The 15,103-nt window shown below is 38.6% G+C and overlaps 1 protein-coding gene across 4 annotated transcripts in view; it reads right to left on the bottom strand.

Annotated features, from left to right (window-relative positions):
- ZNF684 (zinc finger protein 684) overlaps window positions 1-15,103 on the bottom strand; it is a 34,307-nt gene that overhangs the window by 5,162 nt on the left and 14,042 nt on the right. For 3 of the 4 annotated variants that reach the window (XM_008711982.2, XM_008711983.2, XM_008711981.2), the window contains exons 3-4: window positions 11,147-11,273; window positions 10,715-10,810 (exon numbers count right to left, since the gene is read on the bottom strand). In XM_008711982.2, the coding sequence (XP_008710204.1) occupies window positions 10,715-10,810; window positions 11,147-11,273 (223 nt within the window). The remainder of the gene's footprint in view (window positions 1-10,714; window positions 10,811-11,146; window positions 11,274-15,103) is intronic. The other variant, XM_040619333.1, reaches the window with a different exon arrangement.

Here is a 15,103-nt window from a genome sequence, read left to right as displayed (position 1 = left end):
GAAAAAACTGAGAACAAATATAAAGAAACAAGATTTTCCTTGAATGCTGATTGTTGAAATGAAGTAGGTACATGGATGAGAATTCATTATATATTCTCTCTATTTATGTATGTTTGAAAATTCTGATCACCTAAGTCAAAAGTAAATTAAAAGAGAAAAAACAAAACCCTAACATATTAAATGCAAGCAGAAGAATGACCCATGCATATTAAATCAATAACATGCAAAGAAATGAAGCAATTTAAATAACTTTGAATATGGACAGAAAGCATCAATACTGGTGCTGAAACTCTTCTCCAGCTCCTGTCCTCATCGAGAAACTCCAAAGTGTATTTAAGACAAGAAGTGAGGGAACACCTGGGTGGCTCAGTCGTTGAGGTCTGCTTTGGTTTCAGATCATGATCCCAGTGTCCTGGGATCTAAGTCTCACATCCGGCTCCTTGCTCAGCAAGGAGCCTGTCTCTCGATGCCCTGCCACTCCCGCTCTCCCTCTCCACCCCACCCCCTTGTGCTGCTCTCTCTCTCTCTGACAAATAATTTTTTTAAAAAAGATGAGAAGTGGGTAGAGTGCTGTTGCAGTGAAGGCACGAGTGGGTCAAGGTGGCAAGAAGGTGTCCAGTGGTATGCTCTAGCTTCACTGAATAGTTATTTTTAGTTTGCAAAAGAAAGTATTAAAGAATGGGGTGCCTGGGTGGCTCAGTCAGGTAAGCATTCACCAGCTCTTGATTTCACTCAAGTGTTGTGAGACTCAGCCCCTGCATCAGGCCTGCACTGGCCATGGAGCCTGCTTGCATTCTCTCCTCTCCCGGGCGCCTGTGGCACACGCGGTTAAAGCGCTCCGCCTTCGGCTCAGGGCGTGATCCCAGCTGTATCGGGATCGGTCCCACGTCAGGCTCCTCCACTATGAGCCTGCTTCTTCCCTCCCCTCCCCTGCTTGGCCATTTCCCTCTCTCGGCTGGCTGTCTCCATCTCTGTCGATCAAATAAATAAAATCGCTTTAAAAAAAAATTAAAAAAATTTTCCTTCCTGCTTCCACACCTCCCCTTCCAAATAAAATACAAAATAAAAGAGTTAGCAAAGTGCTCTGGAAAAATAACAATTGTGGCCATTTCACGGGTATTTAACCCCATTTGCAGTTAATGTTTATTGATAGGCTATTATTTATTTATGCCTTTTTGTTTATCTCTATTTACCTTTTTTTTCTGCACCTTTCATCTTTTCTGATCGCTGTTAGATTTATTAAGTTTTTCCTTATTCTTCTCTTCCCGATATTTTTATTTCTATGTTTTCTAGTCTTCATTTCACTAATCTACATTCCTCACTTTTTAAATGGTCCTAATCGACCCTTCACTTTTTTTCTCTTCATTACATTTTCTGTATTTGAGTCTTAAAATTAGCACTATATGATATAATCGGAAAAATGAAGCCGCTTCATTGGGAAATGCCAATCCACCTATCCATGTTATAAATAAAAAGAGAGAGAAGGCATTTTGAATGATCTCTACTATGAGTGAAAAAAAGAAAATATCAAGGTATGACAAACTCTTAGGGTGGGAAAAATCAAGAATTTCTCACCTAAATGTACTACTGTTTCTCGGCCGAGCACAAACAGACTAGGGGTCTGAATCCAAGATGTTTGGATAGATCCACATAGTTTTGTTTTTCTTTCTTGCCAAAAATCTTGTACAGCCCGAAGACAATGGTCAGTGACAAAAGCTCTCTAGGAGGGAGTTTATATTTGCCCAATACTGGAAATAATTTTTATCTTCTACTGTATTCCTTACTTCCACGTAGCGAGGGAGCAAAAATAATTCATGAAACCCAGATTACATGTTGTGATCTATTACAATCAAAAACTCCCTTATTTTATTTCAGTTTAGTTTGCAGAGCAGACCATGCACACTCTTGCTACACTCGGCCACACAGCTGCTCTTTCAGGGCCACATCATACTGGCAACAGAGAGCCCTGCCCCTCCCTTCCTGTAGACTTAAGTAGTTTGGAGTTTCTCAGAGCAGAGGCACAGGCTTGGGAAAGGAGATAGGATGGAATAGCCTGCAGAACTAAATAGGACAAAATGAGGTTTTATGTAGAAATGAAAACGGTTGAGCTGAGAAAAGCGAATCCTGTGACTACTTAAATACCAAAGAATTTCCTGCATGGCTGTCAAACTAATTCTGAAGACAACTCAAAGAAAGAGTTCCAGAAATTTCTGGAACTCCAAGAGTGAAACCAACAGTCGCCTCCTGAAATACCTGGGGAATGTTGAAAGAAGATATTCAAGGACACTTGTAAAGATGGCTAAGGTACTTTATTCTCAGAACCATCGCAATAGGTAGAAGAACCACCGTAATGGAATTTCTAGTCAGATAGAGAATGGGCTCAACTGTGAATACAGCATGGTCGGAAGTGGGAATTTTATAGCAAAGGAGGGGGAGGGGAGGAGTGGTGAGGTCAATGGATGGAAAATTACTAATAAAAGCTACAGAGGTAAGGAGTGTTCTGGCTAAATTGACCTGAAAAAGGAATCCTTTCTTTTTAAGTTTATTTATTTATTTAATTTATTGGAGAGAACATGCACGTGCAAGGGAAGGAGGGAGAGAGAACACGCATGAGTATGAGCAGGGAGAGGGAGCAGAGGGAGAGGGAGAAGCAGACTCCCCTTTGAGCAGGGAGCCTGGATGTGGGGCTCAATCCCAGGACGCTGAGATCCTGGCCTAGCTGAAGGCAGCCCCTTGGACAACAGGGTCTTGCTGAAGAAAGGTCAGGGTGATCACACCTCACCTGATGGAGGGTGAGAACCCGATCAGACATCAAGGGTAGGGAATTCTGGTTAAACCGACTTAGTGAGATTCTTGCTAAAACTAGATTCTACAAGGAAGTACACAGAAGAGAAGACTCTAGGGAGAAGGTTTGGGAGCCTGATTAAAGTTTGGTCAATCAAAGAATTTTGTCAATAGACAAGATTTAATTCATTTGATTCCTTAAGTTCTAGTGTGCTTGTTCAAAAAGTACTATCATTCATTTATATAATGATTACTTCAACATTACTCTTCAAAAATGGCTAATGGAAGAAAAACAACACAACAGAGTTGTAACTCAGCTTAAACTTGAAAAGGCATGCTATCCAAATTTAGGGTTCGGTTGTTTTTGTCACCACTCAAGAAGGCATAAAGGTTTTTGACATTATCAAGAGAATACTGTGGACAGCAAAAAACTCAAGCTTAAATAATGGTTGGTTTGTCCTTTTAAGGGAACTAGTGTCAACTACCATACGTCACATCTCCAGAGGAAGTTGCTAGCAGAGAAACTGGCTCTTTTTCAACTCTGATTAATGCTGCCCTACGCTGTCACAAAGACAATTCCACTTGGCTCCCTAAGAGCTAAACTTGATATCGATTTCTCACAGAGAAAACAAAACAGACACAAAACTCACTCCCAAAAGTTGCAAAAAGTATCATGACACCTACTTATTAAAGCATCAAATACAGATGGTACCGATAGTCTACTACTTGAGCTACATCACATCTTACTGTAGATACGCAAACGATGAAAAAGAACAGGAATATTTGAAGTGCCAATGTTTTATGTTACAAACTCTACTTAAATACTTATTCTTCTCAACTGAATACTTATTGTTAATACAGAAACAACTGCTTTTCCTCTTCAAATGGTGTCTTTAAATTGGTTGTTTTCTGTTATACATACATAGGAAACTGTTTTTGTAACAAGCTTTATAACTAGAGGAGACAGATCAATAACCCCACCTTGCCCATTAAAAGTGCCAGCAAATGGATAAAAATATTACTGAAATTCATATTTCATATTAAACATTTTTCACTTGCATTTCATTAGGATTGGAAGAAAAAATGACATGTACACTTCAATCTCTTGATACAATTTAATGTAATACATAAGCATATTTTATACTCACACTTGTGTAATTTATAGTTATAAGAAAATAAAAACGGAGCTAACTCAAGCATAGTTTTCACTGATTCTGTGATTAATTTATGCTTACTTTCTAAGCTCTATGCTCTCTATTATTATAAATCAATGTTTTCTGACATTTTCTGTAAAAGCTTTTATCACTTCCAGAATATGATTGGCATGGATTCTTTTTTATGGAATCTACTCTTCCAAATACATTCAAAATGGTGGATTTCTCACTTCTGAATTTTGTTTAGTAAGATTTATCTAATATTAAGTCTTTGTCATATTACACAACGTGGAAATATTATGTATGATTTTCTGATGGACGATAAGATTTGACTTCTGGGAAAATGCTTTCCCACACCTATATACATTCATATAGGCTCTTCCTGTATGAGTTATCTGATGTCTGAGCAGATGTGACTTCTTGACTAAGGCTTTGACACGTCGATACACCAGCATATGGCTTCTCTCCTGATGAATTCTTTGAGTGTAACAAGCACAGACGCGCTGTACAAAGGCTTTGCCACATACAGCCATCGGTAGGGTTTCTTCCCTGTATGTAAATCTACCCAGAATGTTTATAAAGGGATGAGCTATACCTGAAGGTTTTCCCACATTCCTTACATTCAAAAGCAGAGTTCTCAAGTAAGTATGTTCACATATTGGGTAAAAGGAGAGTTCAGGTGAATGACTTCCCACACTGATGGCATGTACGAAGGCTTCTCTCTCAGTGTAGTCTCTGGTGGACCCACCAGTTGTGCTTTTATGCATAAACGGCTTCTCCCACAGTCATTGACACAAAGGAGTCTCTCTCCATCGTATGGATTTTCTGATGAGTTGCAAAGGTGAGCTCCTTCTGCCTATAGGCTTTCCCACAGTCATTGCATTCAAAGGGCTTTTTTCTTGTATGACTTTTTTCATGTCTAATGAAATGAAAACTTCTTTTGAAGCTTTCCCACATTTCAGTGCATTCAATATGAGTTTTTCTCCAGTATAACATCTATTATAATTAAACGTAAGTCTAAAGTAGGTTGCAATCTCTCTTCCCCACTATGATTTATATTTATATGATTTTTTCTTGTAGAATTAAGACTTGTGCTCATGTTATAACCATGGAGTCTCTCCATAGTCAGAATTTTATTGAATGTGAACAAAACTGAATTCAAAATTGTCTTTGCTTTCCTGGTGCTTTCTCTGATTCATCAACAAGTAGGCAATCTGCTTTAAAGGAGTACAATAAAACATGCCTAGTTAATTTTTTCCATAACAGTTATAGAATGAAACTATTATTTCAAATCTAGTATCTAATTCTGCAACAAATCCCTGTATTTGCTTTGTTCCTGAGCTTTAAGAATAAAACTGTCTACGAAGAGGAAATGGGAGCAAGATGAATGAGCCAATAATGAGAAACAGATGGCTTCAATTGACTCCTATGGAAAGATCGTGTGAAAGACACAGGTTACAGTGCATAGAGTACAGACACATCAAGGCCTGCTTATCTCACACATGAAGAGAGCCCACTGTGGAGATCTGACCAATGGATGAAGGGACCTGAGGAATACAAGAGACTAGGGAGCTAAGGGGAGATAGGCAGAGGAAAACCTTAGATCTGGGGTGGCAGATCTAGAAACCCTACTACTCCTGTCTAGATTACCCTGGGGGACAGCTCCCATTTCTCACCACAACTCTTTTTCCTCTTAACTACCTGGCACAATGGCAGCTACCTCCAGACACATTCTTATATTTCCAGCCCTTGAACTCCATCCATATCAACGGTGAGCCATGCCACAGACTGAGCTCCAACTCTACAACAGCTGGGATTCATTCTCCCATGTACTTGTAAGCCCAGGCACAGATTCTGTCTGCTTCTAATGCTTTTCTTCTGGCTGTGTTTTTTTTTTTGGAGGGGGGGCTCTACAGATGACCATTTGTCATATTTATCTGATTAGCATCTGTTTTACATGTACAAGTACCAATGAACTAGTCCCCAGAAAGCTGAAGTCACTTTCTTTTATCCTGAAGTCACATTTTTTCATTCCTATCCTCAAAACCCTAAAATTCTCCACATCCCCAAAGGCAAGAGAAACAAAAGATAAAAATGAATTTATGGGACTTCAGATTAAAAGTTTCTGCACAGACAAGGAAACAGTCAAAAAACTAAGAGGCAGCCCACGAATGGGAGAAGATATTTGCAAATGACACTACAGATAAAGGACTGGTATCCAAGATCTACAAAGAACTTCTCAAACTCAATACACGAGAAACAAAAACAAATCAAAAAATGGGCAGAAGATATGAACACTTTTCCACGAATACACATCACAAATGGCCAACAGACACAATAGAAATGTTCAAAATCATTAGCCATCAAGGAAATTCAAATCAAAACCACACTGAGATACCACCTTAGCCAGTTAGAATGGCAAAAATAGACAAGGCAAGAAACAACAATTGTTGGAGAGGATGTGGAGAAAGGGGATCCCTCCTACATTGTTGGTGGGAATGCATAAAGGAGCCAGCCACTCTGGAAAACAGTGTGGAGGTCCATAAAAGTTAAAAAGTGAGCTACCCTATGATCCAGCCATTGCACTACTGGGTATTTACCCCAAAGATACAGAGACGTAGTGAAGAGAAGGGCCATATGCACCCCAATGTTCATAGCAGCAATGTCCACAATAGCTAAATCGTGGAAGGAGCCGAGATGCCCTTCAACAGATGACTGGATTAAGAAGTTGTGGTCCATATATACAATGGAATATTACTCAGCTATCAGAAAGAACGAAGTTCTCAACATTTGCTACAACATGACGGCACTGGAGGAGATAATGCTGAGTGAAATAGTCAAGCAGAGAAAGACAACTATCATATGATTTCTCTCATCTATGGAACACAAGAACTAGGATGATCGGTAGGGGAAGAAAGGGATAAAGAAAGGGGGTAATCAGAAGGGGAATGAAACATGAGAGACTATGGACTCTGAGAAACAAACTGAGGGTCTTAGAGGGAGGGGTGGGGAATGGGACAGCCGGTGATGGGTAGTAAGGGAGGCCATATTGCATGGTGCACTGGGTGTTATACACAACTAATGAATCATCGAGCCTTACATCGGAAACCGGGGATGTACTGTATGGTGACTAACATAATATAATAAAAAATCATTAAAATAAAAAAAAAAGTTGTGGTCCATAAATACAATGGAATATTACTCAGCTATCAGAAAGAACGAGTTCTCAACATTTGCTACAACATGGACAGCACTGGAGGAGATAATGTTAAGTGAAATAAGTCAAGGAGAGAAAGACAACTATCATATGATTTCTCTCATCTATGGAACATAAGAACTAGGATGATCAGTAGGGGAAGAAAGGGATAAAGAAAGGGGGGGTAATCAGAAGGGGGAATGAAACATGAGAGACTATGGACTATGAGAAACAAACTGGGGGTCTCAGAGGGGAGGGGGGTAGAGGAATGGGATAGGCTGGTGATGGGTAGTAAGGAGGGCACGTATTGCATGGTGCACTGGGTGTTATACACAACTAATGAATCATCGAGCCTTACATTGGAAACCGGGATGTACTGTATGGTGACTAACATAATATAATAAAAAATCATTAGAAATAAAAAAAAAAAACCTAAAAATCTCCAATCCATTTCTCCATTAAAAGGGGGGGCACCTAGCTGGTTCCATCAGAGGAGCATGAGGCTCTTGATCTCAAGGTCATGAGTTCGAACCCCACACTGGGTGCAGAGATTGTTTAAATAAATAAACTTAAAAAAAAAAATAGGGAGAAGAGGTTATATTCCCCACTCCCGAGTTTCCCACCTTGTGGAATGTTAGTACAACACCCCATCTTCTTGCTTCATGCCTCATTCTTCTCTGTGGGACTGCCCCGAGTAGTGGGCTATAGCCATTGGTGCACATTTCTTTATGGGGATTGGGGTTCCTGTCTTCTTTCCTCTCTACTTCAACAAATGCGAAGCAGCATCCTGTGTTCCCTCAACTAGCTTAGTTCCCTTAACCAACTGAAAAATCCAAGGCACTCAGCCTGGTGAACAAAACTACACATTATAATGAATTCACTCACGGTATCTAAGCATGCATTCTTCTCGTCCTGAACAAATACCTTCTGTTCCAAGAATTCTAGACTTTAAATAACTACAGTATTTTGCTTATGTTCCTTCCCCACCTTAACATGTCCTAGCTCATCCCCTCTCATCCTATCTAGTCCTTAGATATTCTTTAGGGAGGATCATTGTTCCATAATCTCAAAAAAAGATTCCTCTAATCTTTGTATATTTTATTTTATTTTTTTTTTAAGATTTTATTTACTTATTTGACAGAGAGAGACAGCCAGCGAAAGAGGGGGAACACAGCAGGGGGAGTGGGAGAGGAAGAAGCAGGCTCTTAGTGGAGGAGCCTGATGTGGGGCTCGAACCCAGAACGCTGGGATCACGCCCTGAGCCGAAGGCAGATGCTTAACCACTGCGCTACCCAGGCGCCCCTAATCTTTGTATATTTTAAACTTTAAGCTCCATTTTCTCTGAATTTCCAAGATAGTCACCACTGCTCCCCGAAACCATTCATTCTGACAATTAACTAGAACAAAACAGCAATGTTATTGTGCATTGAACAAATATTACACACTTATAGACCTTTAAAATGTTTTATATGGTATTTTGCCTTTCAACTACAACTTGCACACCTGGAAAACGATAATAGGTTGTTTTTTGTTTGTTTTTGCTTTCTTTGAATCCTTCTCAGGAAACATAAAAAAGCCTTATTGAAAGAATAAGAAACACACTCACAATGCCTGACTTTACAACAGTGAATTAATGAAATGTTCATTAAATATCCATTGTGTGCTCAGCAAAGTTGTAAAAACAAAAAACGGTACAGGACTTTCGCTTCAGGGCATTATCACGAGCAAACATGCCTTATAAGCCACAGGGTTTAAAAAAAATCTAAAAGAATATATATCAAGTTTTTAGGTGGAGTCCTAGGAGAGCTAGGAAGGAGGTTCCAGGAAGGTAGGGATTACTCTAGGCTGGAGTTGCCATGAAAGAGGAGAAGACTGAACCCAGACTTACTAGCACGCTGGCCTTAGGTAGGTAGAGCACGTCAGCATCCAAAGAACTGACGCACAGAAGAAAATCAGGTACAAAGTTCACTAGAGAGCCCGACTGCCACAGCGTAGGGAAAAGACGGACCATTCTGGACAAAGTGGGATCACATCAAAGAGGGCCTTTTAAATATCACAATACAAGTTATAAAGAAATAATTTGTGTGTATTTGTCAGGAGACGGACAAGGAAAGTGTAATGATTTGGATACATCTTGCAGGAACATCTACGATAAACCAGAAAACAGGATAAAATTGGCAATATAGAATCATGAACAGCCTAGACATCATATCGGGAGTTAAAATTCACTTGGTTTATGTCATTAGAAGTTGGGGTCCCAGCGGATCTACAATACACTTAATTTGAGTCTTAAACATTTGAAACATGTCTTTTATGGGCTCTGTGGAAAAAGAAAATTTTATTTTAAATTTATAATATTTAAGGAATCATAATATTTAAGGAGACACTCTTGAGAGAAAAAAGCTAAGCTGCTTACCGTAGTGATTTGAGACTGCAAAGCTGCAGGCCAGCCATTATCCTTTAGTACAATGTAAACAAAAGGTGAAGGTTGAAGAATATTACATAGTGGTTAGTACGAGAAAACAGAGATTAAGGCCAGGTGGGGAAAAGTATGGGAATGGGAAGCTGGAGATGTACAGATGCCACAGAGAGCACAAAGAAAATCACATTAGTTCCTCAGAAGGATGCAGTTTCTGAGGGAGTTACCGTGAGAGAAGTTCTGAAGGTGGACACAAAGGCAAGAAGCAACGGTGGGGAAGCAGTAAGTGACGGCGGGGGGAGATTAGTGAGGAACCAACTCAAATGAAGTTGGGGAATTTCCAAATGATACCAGTATCACCAAGGGAGGCAGAGAGATGCAATGTAAGGTAGAAACCACAAGTCAGGAGTGGTACTAAAGATGAGCGAGGTGGGGTACACAGGTGGGGTATACGCTACAAGAAAAGAAGGAGGGTTTTTTTTGAAGAGGGGAAATAATTATGCTATAAGAAAAGAGGTTTTTTTTTTTGAAACGGGGAAATAATTAGAAAGAGCATAATGTTACTAAAAGTTCTGGAATAAAAACAACCAACATACACTGAACACGTACTATATGCCAACTATTTGAAGGGTTTTACATGTATTAACTCACATGATCTTTAAAAGAAATCTGAAGTGAGGATTAATATTATCCCTGTTTTATAAATAAAATTGTGCTACAAAATAATTAGGTTAGACAGTGACTGGTGGAGTAAGACTTCAAATCCACATGATCTGACTACCTTATAAGAACCAGATGTATGAAAAAGATCTGTGCTCATGCTGAGGAAAAAAAGAAGAATGAAGATTTTAGGAATTAAGAGAACAAAGCAAGGACCTCCATGGAACAGGCAGTGCAGGGAGCCAGGGCAGACAGGAGAGGGCCCTCCCTCCATACAAAAGCTGAGCAAACAGAAAGAGCAGCTATGCAGGCAGAGTGAGTGAAGGCGTCAGCTGGGGACCTGACAACATTATGTCAAGTGTACCCAGTCACTTCCAAAGGTGTGTGGCTAATTTTAAGAGGTGCTTCCTGAAAGACCTGCCTCACAGGTACCTGTCCCTCACTGACCAACTGGAATCTCAATTCCAAAGTCTCCCACCTGCCTGGTTTTCTTTCACTCACCTGGATAGCGCCAACGTGGGTTCTCTCTCTCCCCCACCCACGGCTCTTGTCCTTGCTCTGCCTTGAAGATCACTTTTGTTTTGGTAACTGGGCCCCCTGTTCATGGGAAACAACACAGAACTGGAGACCAACTGCTAGAGACAAACGACTATCTCACAACTCAGGTCTGCCTCCTTGAGTCTCAGGGCCTGGAAGGATGACAAACAGGCTTTAGAACAGAAAAGACCCTTCTCCTCCATTTGGGAGGTAGAAGCATAAACACACTATCTGTTTATGCACCATCTCAAAGGGGATTAAGAATCAGTGACCGCTAACAGTCAGGGCCAAACTTAGGAATGCTTCAGAATGTCCACATCCTCCACAAGTCCGAAAGGAAGGGCACTAGGAGTATCTTCTTAGTTCCACTCAAGAGTGACCACCCACTGTCCTTACCCACTGAGATGAGGTTTCTAAAGTTCTCCAACATCACATTCCAATACAAGGTTCTCTGATCACAGTCAAGCAGCTGCCACTCCTCTGGGGTGAAGTCCACAGCCACATCCTGGAATGTCACTGATCCCTGTAACAGCACATTCATCTTCAAACTAAAGTGTGCATCATTTGGGGACTTGCAAGAGAATCATGGTAGCCTCTTATGATCGTATCATATTCATTGTTGAATTTGCAGAAAGTTATATATGATAACTACTGTATGTTTGACTCAGAAATATATTTTGTGATAGAAACAGAAATCACATTAAAAATATTCACTAATGTCAGGACAGTTCAATTGGGTAGAATAGTCTTTTTAACAAATGGTGTTGGGACAGCTAAATATCCACATGCAAAAGAATGAAGCTGGACCCCCTTCACACACAAACACCTCATATCACACATGAAAATGAAGTAAAAATGGAGCAGAGACCTAAATGCAAGAGCTAAAACTATAAAATTCTAAGTAAATCTCTGGATTAGGTAGTGGTTTCTTAGATATGACAGGAAATATAAGTGACCAAAGAAAAAAAGAGGTAAAAAGGAAATCGTCAAAATTTAAACTTTGTGCTTCAAAGGACACCATCAAGAAAATGAAAAGACAACCTACAGAATAGGATAAAATATGTGCAAATCATATATCTTGATAAGAGACTTGTATCTAGAATATGAAAAGAACTCTTACAACACAACAATAAAAAGATAACCCAACTTAAAAATGGGCAACAGATTTGAACAGACTTTCTCCAAAGACACACATGGTCCATAAGCATATGCTCAACATCATTAGTAAATACAAATCAAAACCAAATGAGGTATCACTTCACACCCACTAGGATGGTTAAACTCAAAGACAGACAATGACAAGCAGTGACAAGGATGTGGATAAACTGGAACTCTCATATATTGCTAGTGGGGTTGTAAAATAGTGCAACACTATGGAAAACAGCTTTATAGTTCCTCGAAATGTAAAACATTGAGTTATCATATGACCCAGCAATTCTTCCTAACTATATACTCATTTTAACTATGTTAATTCTTCCGATCCATGAGCATGGAACATTTTTCCATCTTTTTGTGTCTTTTTCAATGTCTTTCAAGAGTGATTTGTAGTTTCTAGAATATAGGACCTTTACGTCTCTGGTTAAGTTAATTCCAAGATAACGTATGGTTTTTGGTGCTATTGTAAATGGGATGGATTCCCTAATTTCTCTTTCTTCCGTCTCATTATTCGTGTATAGAAATGCAACTGATTTCTGAGCACTGATTTTGTATCCCGCCACATTACTGAATTGCTCTATAACTTCTAGTAGTTCGGGAGTGGATTCTTTTGGGTTTTCCATATAGAGTATCATGTCATCTGCGAAGAGAGACAGTTTGACTTCTTCTTTGCCGATTTGGATACCTTTGATCCCTTTTTGTTGTCTGATCGCTGTTGCAAGGACTTCTAGTACTATGTTGAATAATAGTGGCGAGAGTGGGCATCCTTGTCGTGCTCCTGATCTTAAGGGAAAGGCTTCCAGCTTTTCCCCATTGAGAATGATACTTGCTGTAGGCTTTTCATAGATGGTTTTTATGAGATTGAGGAAGGTACCCTCTATCCCTACACTCTGAAGGGTTTTAATCAGGAAAGGATGCTGTATTTTGTCAAATGCTTTTTCTGCATCAATTGAGAGAATCATATGATTTTTGAATTTTTCTTTCTGGATAAAATCTAAGACACTGATAGATTTGCGAATGTTGAACCACCCTTGCATCCCAGGGATGAATCCCACTTGGTCATGATGGATAATCCTTTTAATGTACTGTCGGATTCTATTAGCCAGGATCTTGTTGAGAATTTTGGTGTGCAGATTCATTAGGGAAATCGGTCTGTAATTCTCCTTTTTGATGGGGTCTTTGCCTGGTTTGGGGATCAAGGTAATATTGGCCACATAGAATGAGTTTGGTAGCTTTCCTAAGTATATACTCAAGAAAACTGAAAATATATGCCCACATAAAAACCTATACACAAATGTTCACAGAGAAGTATTCAGCAAAGTGAAAACAATATGAGTATCCATCAGCTGATGCACAGATGGATAAACAAAATGAGATATATCCATATAACGCAATATTGCTTGGCATACATGTAACATTGATGACCCTTGAAAACACTGTGTGAGGTAAAAGAAGCTAGTCCAAAAAAATCACATATTGTACTGTCCTAATTACATTAAATGTTCAGAAAAGGCAAATCCATAGAAACAGAAAACAAATTAGGGCTGGGAGATGGGAGGAACAGGGAATGACTGCTAAAACGGGGTTTCTTTTGAGGTAATGAAAATATTCTAAAGTTAGATAGTGGAGATGGTTTTAATGAATAGACTAAAAACCACAAAGTTGTATATACTTTAAATGGGTCAATCTGTAATATTTGAATTATGTCTCAATAAAATTATTTAAAATATGTTTCTATGTCCTTCCTTAATTCACTCATAAAATGTTTAATAAGGACCTACCAGACACTGTACTAGTGATACAAAAAAGAATAAAAGTATTACTGGTCTCAGAGATCTTACAATCTAATAGACCAACAAAGTAAATATATAACTTAGAAGGGCTATAAGGTTAACACGTCAGACTCATGTGACCATAATAAAATAGAAAATAAGGACTCTTTTTTACATGATAAAATACATCCTCTCAACCATACAGCCAAAATCTTCTTTAACTAACTTAAGCTGAAATTAAAAAGACATGTAGTTACATGTCTATCACAAAGAGATAGTTAAGACCATAGAGAACAGGAGTCAGCAAACTACAACCCATACACTGGCCTGCTGTTTTTGTAAATAAAATGTTACTGGAACATTTATACCCATTCATTTACTTCAGCTGCAAAGTCAGAGTTGAGTAGTTGCCACAGAGGCTGTATGGCCTTCAAGCCTAAAATATTTACTATCTGGCCCTTTAAAAAGTTAGGAGACTAGCTAGGGTTTGTCCCATGAACGCATAGGTATTTCAGTATTAAGAAATGTACTAGAAATTCTTTAAATTGCTGTATTAAAGAAGACAAAATATATTATCAACAGGTATTCTTAAAAACATATATGGAAAAAAGTTTCCAATTTATGAAAACAATCTTAACAAGCTAAAAAAATTTAACTTGATTAAAAACAACAAAAAACAAAACAAACAAAAAAAAACACCCAACCATCTACCAAAATACAAGAGAAAATAATGAAACACTGGAACCATTCCCATTAAAATTGGAACAAAAAAGATATTGGCTAGTAATTACATTGAAAATTATAGTTCCTAGAAGTCCTATCTATTGCAATAAGACAAGAAAAAAAACTGAAGACATACACCTTGAGCAGTAAGGAACAATGCTCCATTTGAAGAGTATATGACTGTCAACCTAAAAAAAATCTAAGAACCAATTAAAAAATTCTTGGACTTAATAAGAGTCCTGTAATTGACATAAAGTCAAATAGATAAATGCCTATTTTCCAATACACCAAAATAGCCAATTAGAAAATATAATGGAAAAAGATCCATCCCATTCTCAACAGCAACCTAAACCGTATGTAAGAATAAACATTACAAGAAAGTACAAGAATTATAATAATAAACCTATAAAAATGTAAAGAAGGACCTATAAGAAAAATTGAACGGAGAATACATTATTGAAAAGTTATGAATTCTCTACAAATCAATGTAAAAGTATACTGCAATCACAATTAAAACACATAATATACTCCATTATAGAGCCTGACAACTGATTCTAAAATTCACACAGAAGAGAAAATGCTCAAGAATACCAGGAGACTCTGGAAAAAGGTACAAGGTTTACTTATGGTTCCAGAAGAATATTAGAAAGGCTATGTACCTGAACTTACAAATTGAGTTCATATAGTGCTGCTTATTGGCACT

The sequence above is a fragment of the Ursus maritimus genome, unplaced genomic scaffold, assembly GCF_017311325.1.
Source record: "Ursus maritimus isolate PB19 unplaced genomic scaffold, ASM1731132v1 scaffold_32, whole genome shotgun sequence".
NCBI classification, from domain to species: domain Eukaryota; kingdom Metazoa; phylum Chordata; class Mammalia; order Carnivora; family Ursidae; genus Ursus; species Ursus maritimus.
This window is presented reverse-complemented; position numbering and strand designations above follow the sequence as displayed.